This window comes from Scyliorhinus canicula, chromosome 1 (genome assembly GCF_902713615.1).
Source record: "Scyliorhinus canicula chromosome 1, sScyCan1.1, whole genome shotgun sequence".
NCBI classification, from domain to species: domain Eukaryota; kingdom Metazoa; phylum Chordata; class Chondrichthyes; order Carcharhiniformes; family Scyliorhinidae; genus Scyliorhinus; species Scyliorhinus canicula.
The window spans coordinates 50161534-50181582 of record NC_052146.1 but is presented as its reverse complement, the minus strand read 5'-3'; the positions used below and the strand labels follow the sequence as shown (position 1 = coordinate 50181582).

The window sequence follows — 20049 nt, the reverse complement described above, 5'->3', positions numbered from 1 at the left end:
CCATTCTATCGACCCCCTAATGATATACAGGGGCTGGTTTAGCACAGTGGGCTAAACAGCTGGCTTGTACTGCAGAGCAATACCAGCATCGCGGGTTTAATTCCCGTACTGGCCTCCCCGAACAGGCGCAGGAATGTGGCGACTAGGGGCTTTTTGCAGTAACTTAATTGAAGCCTACTTGTGACAATAAGCTATTATTATTACATACTTAACCTTCTCTAAATGCAGGATCAACATAGGTCACGCAACCAAGCCGAGGCACTGGGCGGAGTAAGAGACCTCCACCTAAGCAAAACTTGTCTCCAAACTATTAACGAGGCAAAGGCTAGGATATCAGCCTTCAACCCAATCTGCAGCAGTGGCGAGTCTAACACCCCAAAAATGGCCACCAGTGGACATGGCTCTAGATCAACATTAAATATCTCTGGCATGGTGTTGGAAGAAACCGATCCAGGAAAAAAGAAACAAGAACAGCAACACCCATCCCACAAAACCCACAGTAACAATCCAAGCACACAGCACCAAAATGCCCAATGAACACCCAACCAAAATAATTCACAACTATCTCAATCCCAGTCCATGGTTTCTGCACAAATGCCTCAGCCTCCTCCGGAGTCTCAAAGTAATAATCTTCCAATTCATAAGTCACTCGGAGGCACCCAAGGTAAACCACGGCAAATCAAACATTGTTCCGATACAACGCAGCCTTGGCCTTGTTGAATGCTGCACATCTCTTGGTCAGCTCCGCTCCAACATCATGATAGATTCTCACAACGTGGCCCTCCCATCTGGAGTCTCGATAATCTTTTACCACTGCAGAACTCATTCTTTATCTTGAAAACTGTGAAATGCTCGATGATCGCACCTGGTGGCTCACCAGCACAGGGTTTCTGCCTCAATGACCTGTTGCCGCGATTCAACTCAGGAATCATTTCCCCATTTCCCCTTCCCCACCATCTCCCCCTCCCCCATCATCTCCCGACATAAACTTTGTCAGATTTGGACCCTCCAAGCCCTCCAACAGCCGAAGAACCCTCAAGTTCTGTCTTGTTGACCAACTTTCTAAATCATCCACCTTGGTCCGTAATGCCTTGTTGTCATCGGCCACCCGCGCCATCTATACTTCCAGGGAGGTGATCTGGTCACTTTGCCTTGAAAGAGCCTTCTCCACCTCTTTTAACTCCATGCCCTGCGAATTTACCACTTGATCCATTTTGCCAAGGCCGCTCGAATAGAGGGAATCGCCCTCTCAATTGCTCTCTCGTGGTCCTCAGAGACCTCCCGCCGTAGTTTCTGAAGTTCCCCGATCACGATGCCTGTAAACATCTCAGTGGTTAGTTGAGTGGCCAGTGATGCTGCAGGTGTCTCCGCTACTCTCTTGAAGCCTCCAAGTTCAACAACGATTCCTTATTTTGCTGCTGCCTAGTCTTGCATTTCTTGGCCATTCCTTTAACGTGGGATTCTTAACCCATCAAATTCCAACCCAAATCTCCTCCACAAATCGGACAAAAGGGCTTAAATCAAAGTTCACTGGTGGGAGCCACCTCGTGTGCGACTGCTCTTCTGCATATTGCCACCAGGAGTCCCGATATAGGGCTACTTACAATGAAATGTTTTATTCACAAGTCGTAATCAGTTTTTAAAGGAAGAAAGAAAATCTGGAACACCAGTGCCCTGCTTCACATTCATTAGCACCACCCCTACTCTCTAAAGACAATTTTCATTTCCACACCAGCTATCCTTCAGATTTTTCTGAGAGATTAATCGTTAATACACAAAGTTATGCTAAAGATCAGTAGCAACTGAATCCATGATTGTTGATACTTCTCAAAACCTTATAACCAGCAGAGAATGGAAATGTTTAATCAAGAAGTATAGGCTGAATTGAGCACAAGTTCCAATGTTAAAGGCATATGGTGAGAAATTGCCTTGGTGGACCCCTGAGATCTGACAAAAGTATAAAAGAAGCTTACAATGTCAGCAGACTTGTGGTTATTTTACTGTTGGAACAAGACCATTCTGTAACTCACTTCTTCTGGGATACCTCGGCTACACTCATGGATTCCGCGTTTCAATACAAACCTAAATCCAAATGACTCCCGGTTGCGGCTATGACCAGCTAAGTCGCACGTTTGGCTGCTCCTGCGAGGAAGGTGTTTTCGGGCCGATTGGAGGGCCCCTAACGGCGCTGGAACGACGATTCCCGGTGGGGGAAGGTTCCCAGAGGAGAACCCTGCAAACTTATGGTCGTCACCCGAAGTGGGGCAGAAAACAAAGCGGCAGCAGCTCCCCGAAAAAAGCGGGGGAAGAAACCCAAAATGGCGGCCGGCGGCGCACCCGAGGACTGGAGGAAATGGGCGGAGGAGCAGCAGGCCGTTCTCCTGCGCTTCTTCACGGAGCTGAAAGTGGAGCTGCTGGAGTCGATGAACGCGACGACCACCAGGCTGATGGGAGCCCAGGCGACCCAAGAGGCGTCAATTCGGGAGCTGCAGCAGGAGATGGCTGTGAGGGAGGAGGAGGCCACGGTCCTCGTGGGAAAGGTGGAGGTGCACGAGGCACTCCACCTGAAATGGCAAAACCGACTGGAGGAGATGGATACCCGCATGAGGCGGAAAAACCTGAGGATCCTGGGCCTGGCAGAAGGGCTGGAGGGGTCGGACCTCCCGAGGTATGTGGCAGAAATGCTGGGCTCACTGATGGGGGCAGGGGCCGTCCCTTCGCCCCTGGAACTGGAGGAGGCCTACAGAGTAATGGCCAGGAAGCCAAGAGCAAACGAACCCCCGAGGGCGGTGCTGGTTCGGTTCCAGCGATTCAGTGACCGGGAGAGGGTGCTGAGGTGGGCCAAGAGAGAGAGGAGCAGCAAATGGGAGAACTCGACGGTGAGGATCTACCAGGACTGGAGTGCGGAGGTGGCAAAGCGGCGGGCCCGGTTCAACCGGACGAAGGCGGTGCTGCATGCCAAGAGAATCAGATTCGGGATGCTGCAGCCAGCGCGCTTGTGGGTGACCTATAAGGACCAGCACCACTATTTCGAGTCCCCGGAGGAGGCGTGGGCCTTTGTCCAGGAAGAAAAGCTGGACTCGAACTAGAACCAGGGGATACTTGGCGGTCGTTGCCGCTCTGGTACTTTAAGCTGGACACGTGGCTTTCTTTTGGTTGGATTTTCACTTGGCTGTATTTTTGGACCCTTTTTTTCTCTCTACCAGTTTTTTTCTTTTTTCTGTTATTTATAATGTTATGTTGGGGGGGTGGGGTGGGGGGGGAGTGCCGGGGGTATGTGTTTCTTGTGGGGTTTTTTTTTTTTATCGGTGTGGGATCGGGGACGGGGGTGGAACTGAAGATGGAGGGGTGGGGAGTGGCAGGGCGAAAGCGCGGGCTTTCCTCTGGTTTCCCGCGCGCGGGGCAGAGGAGGGAGGAGGGTGGGAGGAAGGGGCGTGGTCCGCAATGGCTCCCTTTCCCGCGCTGGAGCGGGGTCAAGGAGGGGTGGTAAGGGGGGGGATGTCCCCCATGCCGGGAGGAGTCGGATTGTGGCAGGGGCAGCCGGGTCAGCGTAAACCAGCTGACTTACGGAAGTACTATGGAGGGTGCATCGCGGCTAGGAAGGGTCCTAGCCTGGGGGGGGAGGGGGGTGGGGGGGGGGGGGGGGGGGGGGGGGGAGGGGGAGGGGGGAAGGGGAGGGCTACCGGGTTGCTGCTGAAAAGGCCAGGGAGGAGAAGCTGAGGACCGGAGGGGTGGGGGGAGGGCGCCATCGCCATGGGGAGCGGGTCAGAAGGGGAGGGCTGACTCGGGGCGAACAGGTGACAGGATATGGCTAGTCGGCAGGGGAGAGGGGCGGGCTGCCCTTCGACCCGGCTGATCACTTGGAATGTGAGGGGGCTGAATGGGCCGGTCAAGAGAACGAGAGTAATCTCGCATTTGAAGGGACTGAAGGCGGATGTAGCAATGCTACAAGAGACCCATTTGAAGGTGGCGGACCAGGTCCGCCTGAGAAGGGGGTGGGTGGGACAGGTGTTCCACTCAGGACTGGACGCAAAGAACCGGGGGGTGGCGATCCTGGTAGGGAAGAGGGTGTCGTTCGTGGCGGCGGAGGTGGTGGCGGATAAAGAGGGTAGATATGTCATGGTGAAGGGTAGGCTACAGGGGGAGAAAGTGGTGATGGTTAATGTGTATGCCCCGAATTGGGACGACGCTGGCTTCATGAGGCGCCTACTGGGCCTCATTCCGGACCTGGAGGCAGGGGGCCTGATCATGGGGGGGGGACTTCAACACAGTGCTGGACCCCGTGCTGGACAGATCGAGTTCAAGGACGAGTCGGAGGCCGGCAGCGGCAGAAGTGTTAAAGGGGTTTATGGAGCAGATGGGAGGGGTAGATCCCTGGAGGTTTGGGAGGCCGAGGGCGAGGGAGTATTCCTTTTTCTCCCATGTCCACAGAGTCTATTCTAGAATTGACTTTTTTGTATTGAGCAGGGGACTGATCCCGAAAGTATGGGAAGTGGAGTACTCGGCCATAGCGGTCTCAGACCATGCGCCACACTGGGTAGATTTGGAAATGGGGGAGGCGCGAGACCAGCGTCCGCTGTGGCGCCTGGATGTGGGGTTGCTGGCGGATGAGGAGGTGTGTAAGAGGGTCCGGAAGAGCATTGAAAGATATCTGGACACTAATGACACGGGGGAGGTGCAGGTGGGGATGGTCTGGGAGGCCCTGAAGGCGGTGATCCGGGGGGAGCTGATCTCCATACGGGCACATAGGGAAAGGAGGGAGTGACAGGAGAGGGAGAGGCTGGTGGGGGAGCTTTTGGACGTGGATAGGAGATATGCGGAGGCACCAGAGGAGGGGCTGTTGGGGGAACGGCGCAGTTTGCAGGCTAAGTTCGACCTGTTGACCACCAGAAAGGCAGAGACACAGTGGAGAAGGGCGCAGGGCGCGATTTATGAATATGGGGAGAAGGCGAGTAGGATGTTGGCGCATCAGCTCCGCAAGCGGGATGCGGCTAGAGAAATTGGGGGAGTGAGGGAGAGGGGTGGGAACGTAGTGCAGAAGGGGCCAGAAGTAAATGGGGTCTTCAGAGACTTCTATAAGGAGCTGTATCGGTCAGAGCCGCCGACGAGGGGAGGGGGGATGGAGGGCTTCTTGAACAAATTGAGGTTCCCCAAGGTCCAAGAGGAGCTGGTAGAGGGGCTGGGGGCGCCGATAGGGTTAGAGGAGCTAGTCAAGGGGATTGGGCATATGCAGACGGGGAAGGCGCCGGGGCCAGACGGGTTCCCGGTGGAATTTTACAAAAAATATGCGGATTTGGTAGGCCCTGTGCTGGTACGAGCCTTCAACGAGGCATGGGAGGGGGGGGCTCTGCCCCCGACAATGTCGCAGGCACTGATCTCTCTGATCTTGAAGCGGGACAAGGACCCCGTGCAGTGTGGGTCATATAGGCCTATCTCGCTCCTGAATGTGGACGCCAAGTTGCTGGCAAAGATCCTGGCTACCAGGATAGAGGATTGTGTGCCAGGGGTGATACACGAGGACCAGACGGGTTTTGTGAAAGGGCGGCAGCTTAATACGAACGTGCGGAGACTGCTAAACGTCATCATGATGCCGGCAGTGGAGGGTGAGGCGGAGATAGTGGTGGCATTGGACGCGGAGAAAGCATTTGATAGGGTGGAGTGGAAGTACCTGTGGGAGACGCTGGAACGGTTTGGATTTCGGGAGGGATTTATTAAATGGGTGAAGCTGCTCTATTCGGCCCCGAAGGCAAGTGTAGTGACGAATGGTAGGAGGTCGGAGTATTTTGGGCTCCACCGGGGGACCAGACAGGGGTGCCCCTTGTCCCCCCTGCTCTTCGCACTGGCAATTGAACCGTTGGCGATGGCACTGAGGGGCTCAGGGGGGTGGAGAGGGCTGACAAGGGGCGGGGAGGAGCACCGGGTATCGCTATACGCGGACGACCTGCTGCTATACGTGGCAGACCAAGAAGGGGGAATGCCGGAGGTGATGGAACTGCTAGCAGAATTTGGGGACTTTTCGGGGTACAAGCTAAACTTGGGCAAGAGTGAGGTATTTGTGATACACCCAGGGGACCAGGAAGAGGGAATCGGGAGACTCCCGTTTAAGAGAGCAGGAAAGAGTTTTAGATATTTAGGGGTGCAGGTGGCAAGGAACTGGGGGACTCTCCACAAGCTGAACTTCTCCAGGCTGGTGGAACAGATGGAGGAGGAATTTAAAAGGTGGGACATGGTGCCGCTGTCGCTGGCGGGCAGAGTGCAGTCCGTTAAAATGACGGTCCTCCCGAGGTTTTTGTTTTTATTTCAGTGCTTGCCCATCTTCCTCCCTAGGGCCTTCTTCAAAAAGGTGACGAGTAGCATCATGAGCTACGTGTGGACGCACGGCACCCCAAGGGTGAGGAGGGTCTTCTTGGAGCGGAGTAGGGATAGTGGAGGGCTGGCATTACCCAATCTTTCGGGGTATTACTGGGCGGCACATGTATCGATGGTGCGCAAGTGGATGATGGAAGGGGAGGGGGCAGCTTGGAAACGAATGGAGAGGGCGTCCTGTGGCAACATAAGCCTAGGGGCCCTAGTAACGGCGCCATGGCCGCTCCCTCCCACGAGGTACACCACGAGCCCGGTGGTGGCGGCCACCCTCAAGATCTGGGGGCAGTGGAGGCGACACAGGGGGGAAGTGGGAGGTCTGATGGAGGCACCGTTAAGAGGGAACCATAGATTCATCCCGGGGAACATGGACGGGGGATTTCAGAGCTGGCACAGGGTGGGCATCAGGCAGCTGAAGGATCTGTTTGTAGATGGGAGGTTTGCGAGCCTGAGAGAGCTGGAGGAGAAATTCGGGCTCCCCCCGGGAAACATGTTTAGACATTTGCAGGTGAAGACATTTGCTAGACGCCAGGTGGAAGGGTTTCCCTTGCTCCCCAGTAGGGGGGCGAGTGATAGGGTGCTCTCGGGGGTCTGGGTCGGAGGGGGGAGGATATCGGACATCTACAAAGTAATGCAGGAGGCGGAGGAGGCATCAGTAGAGGAGCTGAAAGCCAAGTGGGAGGGGGAGCTGGGAGAACAGATAGAGGATGGGACATGGGCTGATGCCCTGGAGAGGGTTAATTCTTCCTCCTCGTGTGCGAGGCTTAGCCTCATTCAATTTAAGGTGCTACATAGAGCCCATATGACGGGGACAAGGATGAGTCGGTTCTTTGGGGGTGAGGACAGATGTGTCAGGAAGTCCAGCGAACCATGTCCATATGTTTTGGGCATGTCCGGCACTGGAGGAGTTCTGGAAGGGGGTGGCAAGGACGGTGTCGAGGGTGGTGGGATCCAGGGTCAAACCAGGATGGGGACTTGCGATCTTTGGGGTTGGGGTGGAGCCGGGGGTACAGGAGGCGAGAGAGGCCGGAGTACTGGCCTTTGCGTCCCTAGTTGCTCGAAGAAGGATACTAATACAGTGGAAGGACGTGAGGCCTCCAAGCGTGGAAACTTGGATTAATGACATGGCAAGCTTTATTCAGTTGGAAAGGGTCAAATTCGCCCTGAGAGGGTCGGTACAAGGGTTCTTCAGGCGGTGGCAGCCTTTCCTCGACTTTTTGGCTCAGAGATAGGGTACAGAGGTCGCAGCAGCAGCAACCCGGGGGGGAGGGGAGGGGGGGGGGGGGGAGGGGGGGGGGGGTGGCAACAACGGTTGTGGTGGGTTATTTACGGTTGAAATGCGGGCAAATTTGCTCGCAGTTCATGTTTGAGGTTGATTGTTGCTTTGTTTGTTTTTGGGGGAGGGGGAGGGGGGGAGGGACAACGTGCGCGCGAGGTCGGGCGGGGGGGGGATATTTGTTAAGAGGGAATATTTTGTAATATTTTATAGTTAGTTGGGGTAAATATCTTCATGTAAAAAATTCTTTCAATAAAAATTATTTTTTAAAAAAAAACCTAAATCCAAATCAGCCTAAACATTACCTGTCATGAAATTTATGATTTGATCTCTGTTATTTTCGTGTGAATTACGTTTTAAAGTTCAGGGAGGCTGTGCATTGAGAAATGAAAGCCCCGCAGAAGTAATTTAACAATTTTACAAAAGATCAAACTTGCATGCTTACCTCCCGGGGTGAATTTAAAGGACAGCTTGTATTTCTTGATGATTCGCAGCATTGTCTGATAGTTGGTCCAGGTGTCATGAGATACCAGGAGGTCTTTGTTGCCTGGCAACAGTTTGATGAGGGCAGAGCATGACCCCGAACCAAAAGCCTTTGAAGAGTCAGTTTTATTAAATACTAATTCAAGATCCTCCAAGTCACCAGCCATCTGAAAGAGACTGCAATGTAATTTATTAAGTAAATAGGGGAAAACAAACCTTTTGTTAACCTATGGTCATGATAACACTGCAACAAAAACAGCATGTTGCACTTTCCCTCAGAATTATTAGTAATCACCACAGTTTTCACCAGGTTTGCAGACTCACTTTCTCCTGTTGTTTAGGTTAATAATAGAAATAAAGGGCGGCATGGTGGTGCAGTGGTTAGCACTGCTGCCTCACAGCGCTGAGGACCTGGCCTCGATCGTGGCCCCGAGTCACTGTCCGTGTGAGTTTGCACATTCTCCAACAACCCAAAGATGCGGCAGGGCCTGTGGGGTACCACCCTGAGGGATGGCAGGGGATGCTGGGGGAACCAAAGGGAGCCGGTGGAAGTCACAGCTGATTTCTTACAGATATTACATCATGGATGATATCCTGGACCCCGCTTAAGCTGCCCTCGTGGTGCTGCTGCAGGCCTGGAGGCGTAGGTACCAGCTTAGGACCTGGCCAATGACGCCAGTACGGAGGCTGGTGACTGATGCAGAGACCCGAAAAAACTAAGCTCATTTGGCCACTTTGGTATAATTGAGCGATGCATCGGACTGCTTAAAATGCGGTTCCATTGCCTCAACTGCTCCGGTAGTGCACTGCAGTACACCCTCAGGAGGGTTAACCGCTTTGTGGTGGTCTGCTGTGCCCTCCACAACCTGGGACAGCAGCAGCCAACCTGCTGGAGATGGGGGAAGAGGAACATGCAGCCACCTCCGAGGAGGAGGATGAGGAGGAGTCGGACCAGGAGGGCCTGGAGGACGAGATCCACGCCCACATCTCTTAGGACGTGGCTCCATCCACCATCTCTCCCCCTCCATCCTTCCCAGCCACTTTCCCCACCGTCCGTGATCCCCACCATGCCTCACACTACCCCCTCCCTTCCCTCCCCCACCCGATCGTCCCCTCATCCACCCATTACCCACCCTCTTCCCCCGCCCCACAATCGCCATGTTCCACCATCCCAGGGTCTGTGTAATGTCACTCCAGGGTGATGGGCCTGCGTCAGCACTGTTAGCGGGTCAATGCACAAGGCAGGAGAGTGATGAGGTGGGCAGATCTGGTAGCTGGGAGCTCGGTGGAGGGCAAGGGCGACCAGGGAAGGGGGATGCATGTGGGTCCACAGTGCGCAATAACGTGACAGAGGCTTCACATGTTTCGTGAGTAAAGATAGTAATGGTGTACAGTTGTGATCCCAGCCTTCCCTAGCTCCCGATGGTGCCACCCTCCCTCCCCACCCAGTACCCTCACAGTGATCCTCTATCTGCTTAGTCTTCCGTGCTCTACCCTACATCTAGGTGTGTTCCCAGGATGCAACTTGCTGTTTACCGCGTCCTGTAGCCTTTGATGCCTCTGGCGGGGCTCTCTGTGGGGTTTGGGGCCGGAGGGCCCCGTCCGACCTGGTGGTTACCCATGCCTCATTGTGTCACCCTGTTCCGCAAGCTGACCCCGGGATTTGCCATTATCAGGTGGGGTGGACTCAGGAGAGCTGGTGACCACCATCAGCACTCCATGGGGACACTCCGAGTCGGTCTCCCTCTTACCAATCAGTGCCCGTAGGGTCCTGGGGGTCACCTCGGGATAGAGGGGCAGCTAGATTGAGCTCTGGATACCCCGTATCATCTGGCTCCCCAATGTCTGCGCCAATGGTGTCAATGCCCTCGACGAGTTGGCCCTGCTCTGCAATGTCTCGCCAGTGTCCATCTGCATCTGAGACACAGTCCTCAGCAACTGAGCCATGCTCTGGAACACCTCAGCAATACCCACCGGAGACTGGGACCTTCTCCACAGCACCCCAGCCAGGTCCACCTGAGACTGGCACATGTCAACCAACGACCAGGACCTTTTCCGCAGCACCTCGGAAAGGTCCCCCAGTGACTCGGACATGCTGTCGAGGCACTCAGCCATGGCTGTCACTGACTGAGCAATGCCACGGGCACCACCACTCATGCTGCTGGGATTTGCTCCAGGCTTTTCACTGCAGTGACCACCCAAGCAGTGTTAGCCTCGGTGCCAGCATTGCCAGTGCCTGTAGCCTTTGAGACTTCTCCAACCAGTTATGGAGACATTGGAGTGTCACTGACATCCCCTCTCCGGGGAATCGTCTGCATCAGCTCCGGGATAGCTGATCCAGAGGCTCAGCGTCTGACTGAGACTCAGCAGGGGGTCCTGGGATCCAGCAGAACTCCGACTGCTGTCTCCCCTGGACATTACTGCCTCCATCTGTTTTTTAATAATAATATTTATTGTCACAAGTAGGCTTACATTAACACTGCAATGAAGTTACTGTGAAAAGCCCCTCATTGCCACACTCCAGCACCTGTTCGGGTATACTGAGTTGGAATTCAGAATGTCCACATTACCTAACAGCATGTCTTTTGGGACTTGAGGGAGGAAACCGGAAGAAACGGGAAGAACGTGCAGACTCCACACAGTGACCCAAGCCGGGATTCGAACCTAGGACCCTGGTGCTGTGAAGCAACTGTGCTAACCACTGTGCTACCATGCTGCCCAGATGTGACACGTTGCGGTATTGTGTTTGGGGGGCATGGGACTTACCCTCCGAGTCCTTCGGGAGAACAGGGTATCCCGTCTGAACCCGATCTTGTCCATGAGCCTGGCCATCCCCGAATCATGGAGTTGGTCTACGCTGTGGCATTTCTATGTGCTGTCTGGGTTTGTTCTGGGGGATCGGTTTAAGAGCTGTTCCCCCTCGTTAGCAGGGAGCTGCCAGGCACAATTCCAGCGAATCAGTCATTTGCGGCGTGAAGCCTGTATGGCATCGTTAAATGGCCTAATTAACGTTGTATACCGGTGACGGTGTCAGCAGGTCAGCTGTCGGGAAACGCCTGCCATTTCCCACTCGCGACGACACTTAGAACAAATTTGGTTAGATCGCGCCCCTAGTCTCATAGTTGAGTTATGAGAAATAGCTGAAGAAACTGGGACTCTGCAGCTTCTAAGAGTTGGCCTTATACAGAAAGGTTTACGAGATAGCAACAGGGCGGAAAATGATTTTTAAAAGATGATTTCCCCAGGTACATGAAAATACAAACATAGGAGGACATTCAGCGTTGTTCAATTAGATCATGACTGGTTTGCACTTGATGCAATTTACCAACGTTTGATCTATACCCCTTGTTACCATTACTTAACAAAACTCTAACAACTGCAAGATTGAAGTTTATTGAAGCTGAAATGTTTATTTTAACTCGAAGGAACATCCATTAATTTGATTTATTTGGGACAAGGGAGGATAGATAATGGAAGCAACTCAACAATAAATATTTCAGTAAAATCAGATATCCTCGTTAACTGAAACAAAAGTGCACAGAATGTAATAGAACAAACTACTTACAGAAATCCAAAAGGACGAATGTTGAACTTTCCTTGAGGAAATGCAATGTGATTATTATAGCTGTCCTCCAGTCCTTGTAGCTGAAGTAATATCAATCTCACCTAATACATATAAAACATAGATATTTATGTTGAAAGTCTGGGTGGTACATTCTTAGTCTTCTTTTGCCTTATCTTGGAAAATCTCTACCTGAACCCCTTCAAAATAACTTCTTGTTTCGATATTACCAATTTCCCCAACTCCATCAGTCAAAAAGCAAAATGAATAGGCTTGCTGACAGCTCCAGCAGCAATAAATCCCAATACTTAGTGATGAGATCTACCATGTGGAATTAGTGAGGTCTTGCGACACTAAAACTCAGTAGAAATTTGAGTTAAACGTCTCGGATGCAAACAATAATCTTTACTGCCTCTATTTGATTACAATTAGGAGAAATTTAAATCTATTCTCAATAAAGTCCGGCTAGCAAAAGGACTTAAAGGGGCGGAATTCTCTGATCCCCCCGGGGGGTTCGGAGAAACGCCCGGGGCTGGCGTCAATGCCACCCCCGCCATGTCCCGAATTCTCCACCCCCCGAGATTCGGCGGGGGCGGGAATTGCGCCGCGCTGGTCGGCTGGCCCCCCGCGCCGGTCGGCGAGCCCCCCGCGGCGATTCTTCGGCCCGCGGTGGGCCGATGTCCCGCAGCTGACAGGCCTTTCCCACCGGCGTGGTTTAAACCACCTCTTACCGGCGGGATTGGCGGCGCGGGCGGGCTCCGGGGGGGGCACGGGGCGATCTGACCCCGGGGGGGTGCCCCCACCGTGGCCTGGCCCGTGATCAGGTCCCACCGATCCGCGGGCGGGACTGTGCCGTGGGGGCACTCTTTTTCTTCCGCCCCCGCCATGGCCTTCACCATGATGGAGGCGGAAGAGACCCCCTCCCCTGCGCATGCGCTAGTATGACGTCAGCAGCCGCGGACCTACGTTGGCCGGCGAAGTCCTTTCGGCCCCGGCTATGTGGCGCCAAAGGCCGTTCACGCCAGCCAGCAGAGTGGGAACCACTCCGGTGAGGGCCTAGCCACTCCGACACGCCGGGACCCCCCGCCCCGCCGGGTAGGGGAGAATCCCGGCCAAGAGAAGTAACTTGTACACAATTTAACTTACATAATAATACAGAAATGGCTTCTTGCTTACGGCAAAACAGCTTGCGTTTACTTCAAAAGTTAGAGTGGAAAAGTGAAAATATGAAAAATAGAGATAGCGAATAGTTAGATCAAAGTATAGAATGATCCTGGATAAAGATGGCCGTACGGACCATCATGTTTATAGGAAATCCTATCTGTCTTGAGCCAGCTATCTACACCTCTATGTCGTCCTAATTGGTTTCGGTTGGAATCAAATGTATTTGATTTGACGGTTAGCTGTCAATCTTTAATGTGCAACATAAGTTCTGAATGTTTCCTGTTTGAATATTTGTGTATGTTGTGGAATGCGATTCTGTGCTATTATCAAGACTAGTTTCTACTGGTTTTCTGCTGACTTCGCTTTATTCACATTATGAACAATAGTGCCTTCATGTTTCTATGGTCCTTGATCAGATTACTGGTACAGCTCATGTCTTAATGTCAAACTGTCTTTGAAAATATGTTTGTTAGAACAATAGCTTTTTCATCTTTGCTTAGTAAAAATGTTGTTTTAATCTCCAATGAGTTCATGCATGTGTCAGGCTTATTGTGTCCCTGTTGAAGCTGTTGTGTTTTATCATGGCCTGACGCTATGAGTGCTGAAATCCTCAATTTAAAATTGGTATTAAAACTGGGGCTTAATACTTACACTAAATAGCCTTCTTTTACCTATCAGATCTGTCAGGAAATAGTCGATTCCTATCACTTAGCCAACCCACTGATTGTTATGCTTAAGTTGTTTATTAAATATTCAAAGGCAACCCTGCAATGCTGCCTTCCGGAGAATTCAGCCTGAGAAAAGAAAGTTTAAAGGCAATTTAAAGGGCAGCACGGTAGCATGGTGGTTAGCATCAATGCTTCACAGCTCCAGGGTCCCAGGTTCGATTCCCGGCTGGGTCACTGTCTGTGCGGAGTCTGCACGTCCTCCCCGTGTGTGCGTGGGTTTCCTCCGGGTGCTCCGGTTTCCTCCCACAGTCCAAAGATGTGCGGGTTAGGTGGATTGGCTAGGCTAAATTGCCCTTAGTGTCCTAAAAAATAAGGTTAATGGGGGTTGTTGGGTTACTGGCATAGGGTGGAAACGTGGGTTTGAGTGGGGTGATCATTGCTCGGCACAACATCGAGGGCCGAAGGGCCTGTTCTGTGCTGTACTGTTCTAATTCTAATTCTCAGGCAAAACTGGAATATGAACTCTGGTTTGCTCGTCAAGACTTCATTATATTAAACATTACAGTCACCAAGCTACCTAGCAGTTTGGGGTAAATGACACAAGCATGAATGTCAGTACATTATTCAATTGTTTTAAAAAAAATCTATTTTAAATCAAATTGATGCTCCTCGATCAAGCTCATGGATGTGCTTAAATTATCCAATAAAGGAAAAGATCACTTCAGATATTGAAAAATGTAATACATTATTCACTCTAAATGTATCAAGGCTAAGATGCTACTCACAATGATATTAAAAACAGAAACAATTTTAAATGTCCTTCCTAAATAGAGGTAAGAAAATGGGCTGGATTCTCCACTTTGCGACGGCGGAAGCATAAGTCGCGATCAGGTAGAGAATCGTGCGCAATTGAAAAAGCGAGGTTGGCACCTTGATTCTGAAGTCGTGCTCTGGCAGCAATATCGAAGATATGCAAAACTGTCATTTGCATGGATTTAAATCTAATTAGTGGGTTGGACGTAGTATGCTCCACTTTTCCGACCCCTCTCAGGTAGAGATCACGCGGGCACGAATTGCTGCAAGTATTTACAAATGGTGCCTGAGTGCCATGGCTGTGGAGGGGGAGCAGAAGGCTACAAAACTCTGAAAAACCCTTGAAAATTGACAGGCTTGCTGGGAGGTGGCTGCCCAGGCCAGGGGCATTAGCAGGGAGCGATTTGGTGTCAAGTCCATGGACTCAGGGTGTCTCCTTTGGGATCGGGGTGGCCTGGCTCAGACCACAATTGCCGCAGTCTGTTTTTTGAACGCACCCTTTGGTGCAATTTACAGGCTCCTGGCTGCTCTCACTGATGAGTGCTGCCTATGTCCTTTGAATGCTGAGAGAGCCTCTGGTCATGTGGGAGCCCACCAGGCCACCGTTCTGGACACCTTCATAGCCCAGCTGTATCATCAAGGAATGGGTGTGGCCAGAATCAATCAGGGGCCCACCTGGTGTTGACACTCCTCAGAAGTGCTACCCCACTGCAGAGGAGCCCTCCCTGGTTCTCTGCCCCTCTCAGGGTAGAGGCCTCACCAGTGATCACCACCCCTCCGGATCACCAGCTGTCTCCTCCTGGTGAGGCTGACAGTGCTGATTGTCTTTGTCACCAACTCCCAGGCAGTGTTCAGGATGGCTTGAGTCTGCGGCCCACCCTGGGGAAGAGGATGTCCCTCCTCTCCTCACTGGCATGGAGTTGTGGACCCACATTAACTCCCGCCCTTGGGGGCAGGTCTTTTGTGAATCATCTTCGTGGCAGCAATGAGTGTGTGGTAAGTGGAGCGCCAAGGTGCCTCGGGTGGCACTGCCAGACTGGCAGGGACCCTGCCATGGTGCCCTGGTGACATTTCCAAGGACCAGGCCTGAGCGGGGTATGAAAGGTGCTGGGGCGAAGGGTGGATATGACGGGGTCTCCTAACGGTTGGAGGGGATGAAGGGTTGGGTTCCTGAAGGGGCAGGGCCGAAGGTGGGAAGGGTGGTGGGGAGGCCTGAAATGGGAGGCCCTCTCAGCTACCCCATAGCTGGGTGTCCTCACTTGGGAGGGGGGGATGGTAATGCATGTGTGTGCGGGGTGACATTGACCGTGGATTGGGGGACCCTCAAGCTCACTTACAGATCGGGGCACCCTTTCAAAATGGTGGCCTGATCTCTGAGGCGCCAGTCTCGATGGAGAGTTCAACTCCCCATTGCTCAAAAAATTTCAAAATGTGGGCTAGATTGGGGAGAAACTCCCCAAGGCCCAAAAAAAGGACTAAGGGCGGAATTTACCGACTAACATGATGCATATTTTTCAGCAGCGGAGGCGGGCCGCCAGTGGAATTTTCTGGTCCCACTATTGTCAAAGGATTTCCCATTGACTGCAATCCTCGTTGCCGGGTAACCCATGTGCTGTTGGTGGGACCGGAAAATCAAGCCGGCCTGAACAGCCAGTAGATTTCGCCTACATTTTGAGTAAATACCGATGTGGATCTCACAGAAAAAGCTGGCAATAAACACCCTGCCAAACTATCCAAAATGACACTTAGGACGAGATCTGCTGGCCGCGTTGCGCCTGAAAAGCAGCGCGGCCCATAGATGCCAAGAGATCCCTTTTCCAGGATCAAACCGGCTCACCACTGCCCATTGTTGGAGGGATCACTTTCTGGCAAACCTGCATATTAGAGTGAGACAGCTAGTCCCAGACTCATACATTCCCAAGATCTAATCAAGGCGTGGGATCTAACGTGCTCACTTTGGAGACCCCAGGTGAGCACCGTTCAGTACAGCTTGCCACAAACGGGGAGCAGGCGGGACGGTTCTCGTAGGGATCTCCCAGGGGATTGGAGGCCCCCAAGTGCTTGCCCTCTGTGAAGGTGGCACCCTAGACCTGCTCATGCTGCCTGGGTGCCAGCCTGGCACTGCCAGGGTTACTGGCTGGATTTCTCCCGCACTGTGGATCAGGCCTGGGGTGACCTGCACGGGTACGTGGGCGGGGGCTTAAGACCCCCTTACCGGTGAGTTGGGGCTTGGCCGTGCGGTGTATAAACCCCGTTGGCATATCATTAACGGGACTGACCCTGTATTCTCCGGGGCCTCCACAATTCACCGCCTCCGATGGGCTGAGTTCCCAACGGCGCGTTCACTTGTGGTTTCAAAAATTGTGAACCTGGCGTCGTGGCTGCTAAGAGAGAGGGAGAAGAGGCAGGACACGGAGAGGAGTGATTGCGGGCTGCCGGCCTGGACACTAGCCATGCTGACAGGGGTGGGGGACACCTGCCAGGACCAGGAGGGGGGGGGGGAACAGGACGGATGGCCAGGGTGGCCTCCCCATGGAACTTGGGCGGTGCCCGGGCACCAACTGCCATTATGGTGGCCACCTTGCTGCGCACCCACTAACCACCCACCTCAGCCGCTGGTTCTATACAGTGACACCAGCCGTTTTAGTGTGTCCACTCCCACAATCCCCCCCCCCCCCCCCCCCCCCCCCCCCCCCGCCCCTGCCCCAAACACCCCACCCAACTGACTGCCATTCACCGGGAGAGAATCCCGGGGCACACCAACGGCAGCTCCCAGTGAGGGCAAAGAAAGAACAAAGAAAAATTACAGCACAGGAACAGGCCCTTCAGCCCTCCAAGTCTGCGCTGGCAGTGCCAGCCAACGGTACCCCTCGCATCAGGGTAGGGGGCTAGGATCAGGGTCCCCCATGGTGCCGGCCACCAACAGGGCACGGGTGAGAGAGTAGGGGACAGTTCTGGAAAATACAGAATGTGTCATTTGAAACATAGAAGTCTGCCAATATCTGGTCTGGGAGAGTGCAGGGAAAGATCCCACAAGAGGTTGGTGGCAGCTGAAAAGAGCAGAAACTGTGGCCAGCTCTTCTGTCAAAAATGCAGTCAATTTCAGTCTGTCAGAATTGTTATTACAACCTGCAGCAGGAGAAAGGGAAAAAGAAAAAGAGAGTTTGCATAGATTTCTTTGTGCTGTGTTGAAGCACTGTGATGTACTGAATAGAGGGGGACCCATTTGCCTGGTTGTGTCCCACCATGCCCCTTTAAGTCCCGTAGCCCATCCCCTATCGGAGGTCCCGATCTCTCCCGCCAAAAAGCACTAAGCGCGGGCTCCCCTTGCTCCTCCCCCTCCCCCCACGCGCGAGGCAGGAGGAGAGAGCAGCAGAACGCGAAGCAGCAACAGCTGGCGGTCGGGGCACGGCCCGGGGGAGCTCCGCTCCCCTCAAGGAGGTGGAAGGCTCGAAGATCAACACCAGCAAGAATGAGGAGAACTAAAAGAGAGAGAGAGAGAAACAGCAACAGGAGAGAAGGGAAGGAGAACTAAAAGAGAGGGAGAGAGAAACAGCAACAGGAGAGAAGGGCAGGAGAACTAAAAGAGAGAGAGAGAAACAGCAACAGGAAAGAAGGGGAGGAGAACTAAAAGAGAGAGAGAGTCTGAAGGTCCCTACAACAAACCAGCAGCAATGGGGAGGACAGAGGACAGAACACAGAGAACAGAGAAAACAGAGAAACAGCAACAGGAGAGAAGGGGAGGAGAACTACAAGAGAGAGAGAGAGAGTCTGAAGGTCCCTACAACAAACCAGCAGCATCCAGAATCACTAATCGTTTTTCCTTTCTGTAAAGAAAGTGTTTGCAACTTTAAAAAAAAGTATAATAATAAAATAACTTAACCTGAAAAAGTGGTTATTAGCTTACTTCACTTCCTTAATAACGCAGGACCCAGGACATCGATGCTACTAAGGGGTAAGTAGGTAAAATTCTTCGGTGAAGGTATGGGTTATACCGGGGAATAACTTGGAAATATAGTTTGACCTGAATAGCACCCACAGAAGCCTGCATCGGAGTCAGGGAGTGAGAATCCCTGTTCACCATTTGGAATATCGGCCCTTTTTGGAATAGGGGGAATTCTAAGACAGAGTGGTGAATTTACAAAAACAGGACATGCGGGGTCAGAGCCCGCAGTGCCAACCAGGGCTCCCGTGTAGCCCATGGAACCTGGTTGGGCACGGGAGTATGCACCATGCTAACGTGTTGGCCTTTCACCCCCTGCAGACAATGGTGTTTGGAGTTCGACCAGCAACTCCAAATGAGTTGAATGAGTATGAGCGGGTGGCCGCCCTGGTGTGGGATGTCCTGTGGCCATATGTGAGGGAGCTGCTCGAAGAGGAGGTAGAAGTTGCAGCAGCACAGTGGGCAGCAGAAGAGCGGCCAGCAGCGGAGCGGGCAGCAGAGGGGCAGGTGGCAGCGCACAGGCTGGAGGGTCCAGCCACCCAACAGGCCGAGGAGGGCGAGGTATCAAGGAGGCACCGGACCCGGCATGCCGTCGGAAACTCCAGCTCAGCAGAGAGACAGTGTGACACATCTGCCATATGATGGCCCACCTAGCACCACAGGGGTATGCGGGAGGACACCTGCTCCTGGTGACCGTCAAGGTGACCGTCGCCCTGAACCTCTACGCCGCAGGGTCCTTCCTGTCACCGAGTGGCAACCTGTCGTGGGTCTCATGGATCTCGGCGCACAGGTGCATCCATGCCGTTACAGAGGCCCTATATGCCCAGATGGAGCAGTACATTCATTTTGATGTGGACCGGGTCCACCAGATGCCCGGGCAGCGGAGTTCGCCGACATGGCCAGGATGCCCTGGGTCCAGTGGGTTATCAACGGGATGCATGACGCCCTACGAGCACCTGCGGATAATAGGCCGCTGTACACTAACTGAAAGGGGTTCCACTCAATGAACGTCCAGCTGGTCTGTGACCATCAGCTGCTCATCGTACACCTCTGCGCCGAATACCCGGGCAGTGTACATGATTCCTTCATCCTGGCACACTCGGCGGTCCCCGACATGTTCGAGGGGCACCCCACCCCGACAGGGGTTACCTGCTACGGCCGTGGCTGATGACACATATCCAGAGGCCACTGACCGATGCAGAGACCCGCTTCAATGATGCCCACGCAGCATCCAGGGTGTAATCGAGCGGTGCTTTGGATTCCTGGAGATGCAGTTCAGACGCCAGGACTGCTCGTGAGGGGCCCTCCAAGACTAGGCTGAGAGGGTCGCCCGCCTCGTGGCAGCCTGCTGCATCGTCCACAACAACGCACAGTCGAGGGGCGATGTGTTGGAGGAGGAGGATGGGGAGGAATGGCAGGCCTTGTCCGACGAGGAGGATGCGGGGAGGGGGACGATGAACAAGACATAGGAATAATCTTTATTGTCACAAGTCGACTTATATTAACACTGCAATGAAGTTACTGTGAAAATCCCCTAGTCACCACACTCCAGCGCCTGTTCGGGTACACAGAGAGAGAATTCAGAATGTCCAATTCACCTAACAAGTTTGTCTTTCGGGACTTGTGGGAGGAAACTGGAGCACCCGGAGGAAACCCACGCAGATACGGGGATAATGTGCAGACTCCACACATACAGTGACTCAAGCTGGGAATCGAACCTGGGACCCTGAACATGGGGCTCTGGCAGGCACGGGAGACCGCACAACGTGTGCGTCAG

The 20049-nt window shown here is 53.2% G+C and overlaps 1 protein-coding gene across 1 annotated transcript in view; it reads right to left on the bottom strand.

Moving 5' to 3' along the window:
- Nucleotides 1-20049, bottom strand: part of plbd2 (phospholipase B domain containing 2) — an 88671-nt gene that overhangs the window by 36831 nt on the left and 31791 nt on the right. The window contains exons 4-5 of the mRNA XM_038790579.1: nucleotides 11688-11788; nucleotides 8085-8299 (exon numbers count right to left, since the gene is read on the bottom strand). Of these exons, the coding sequence (XP_038646507.1) occupies nucleotides 8085-8299; nucleotides 11688-11788 (316 nt within the window). The remainder of the gene's footprint in view (nucleotides 1-8084; nucleotides 8300-11687; nucleotides 11789-20049) is intronic.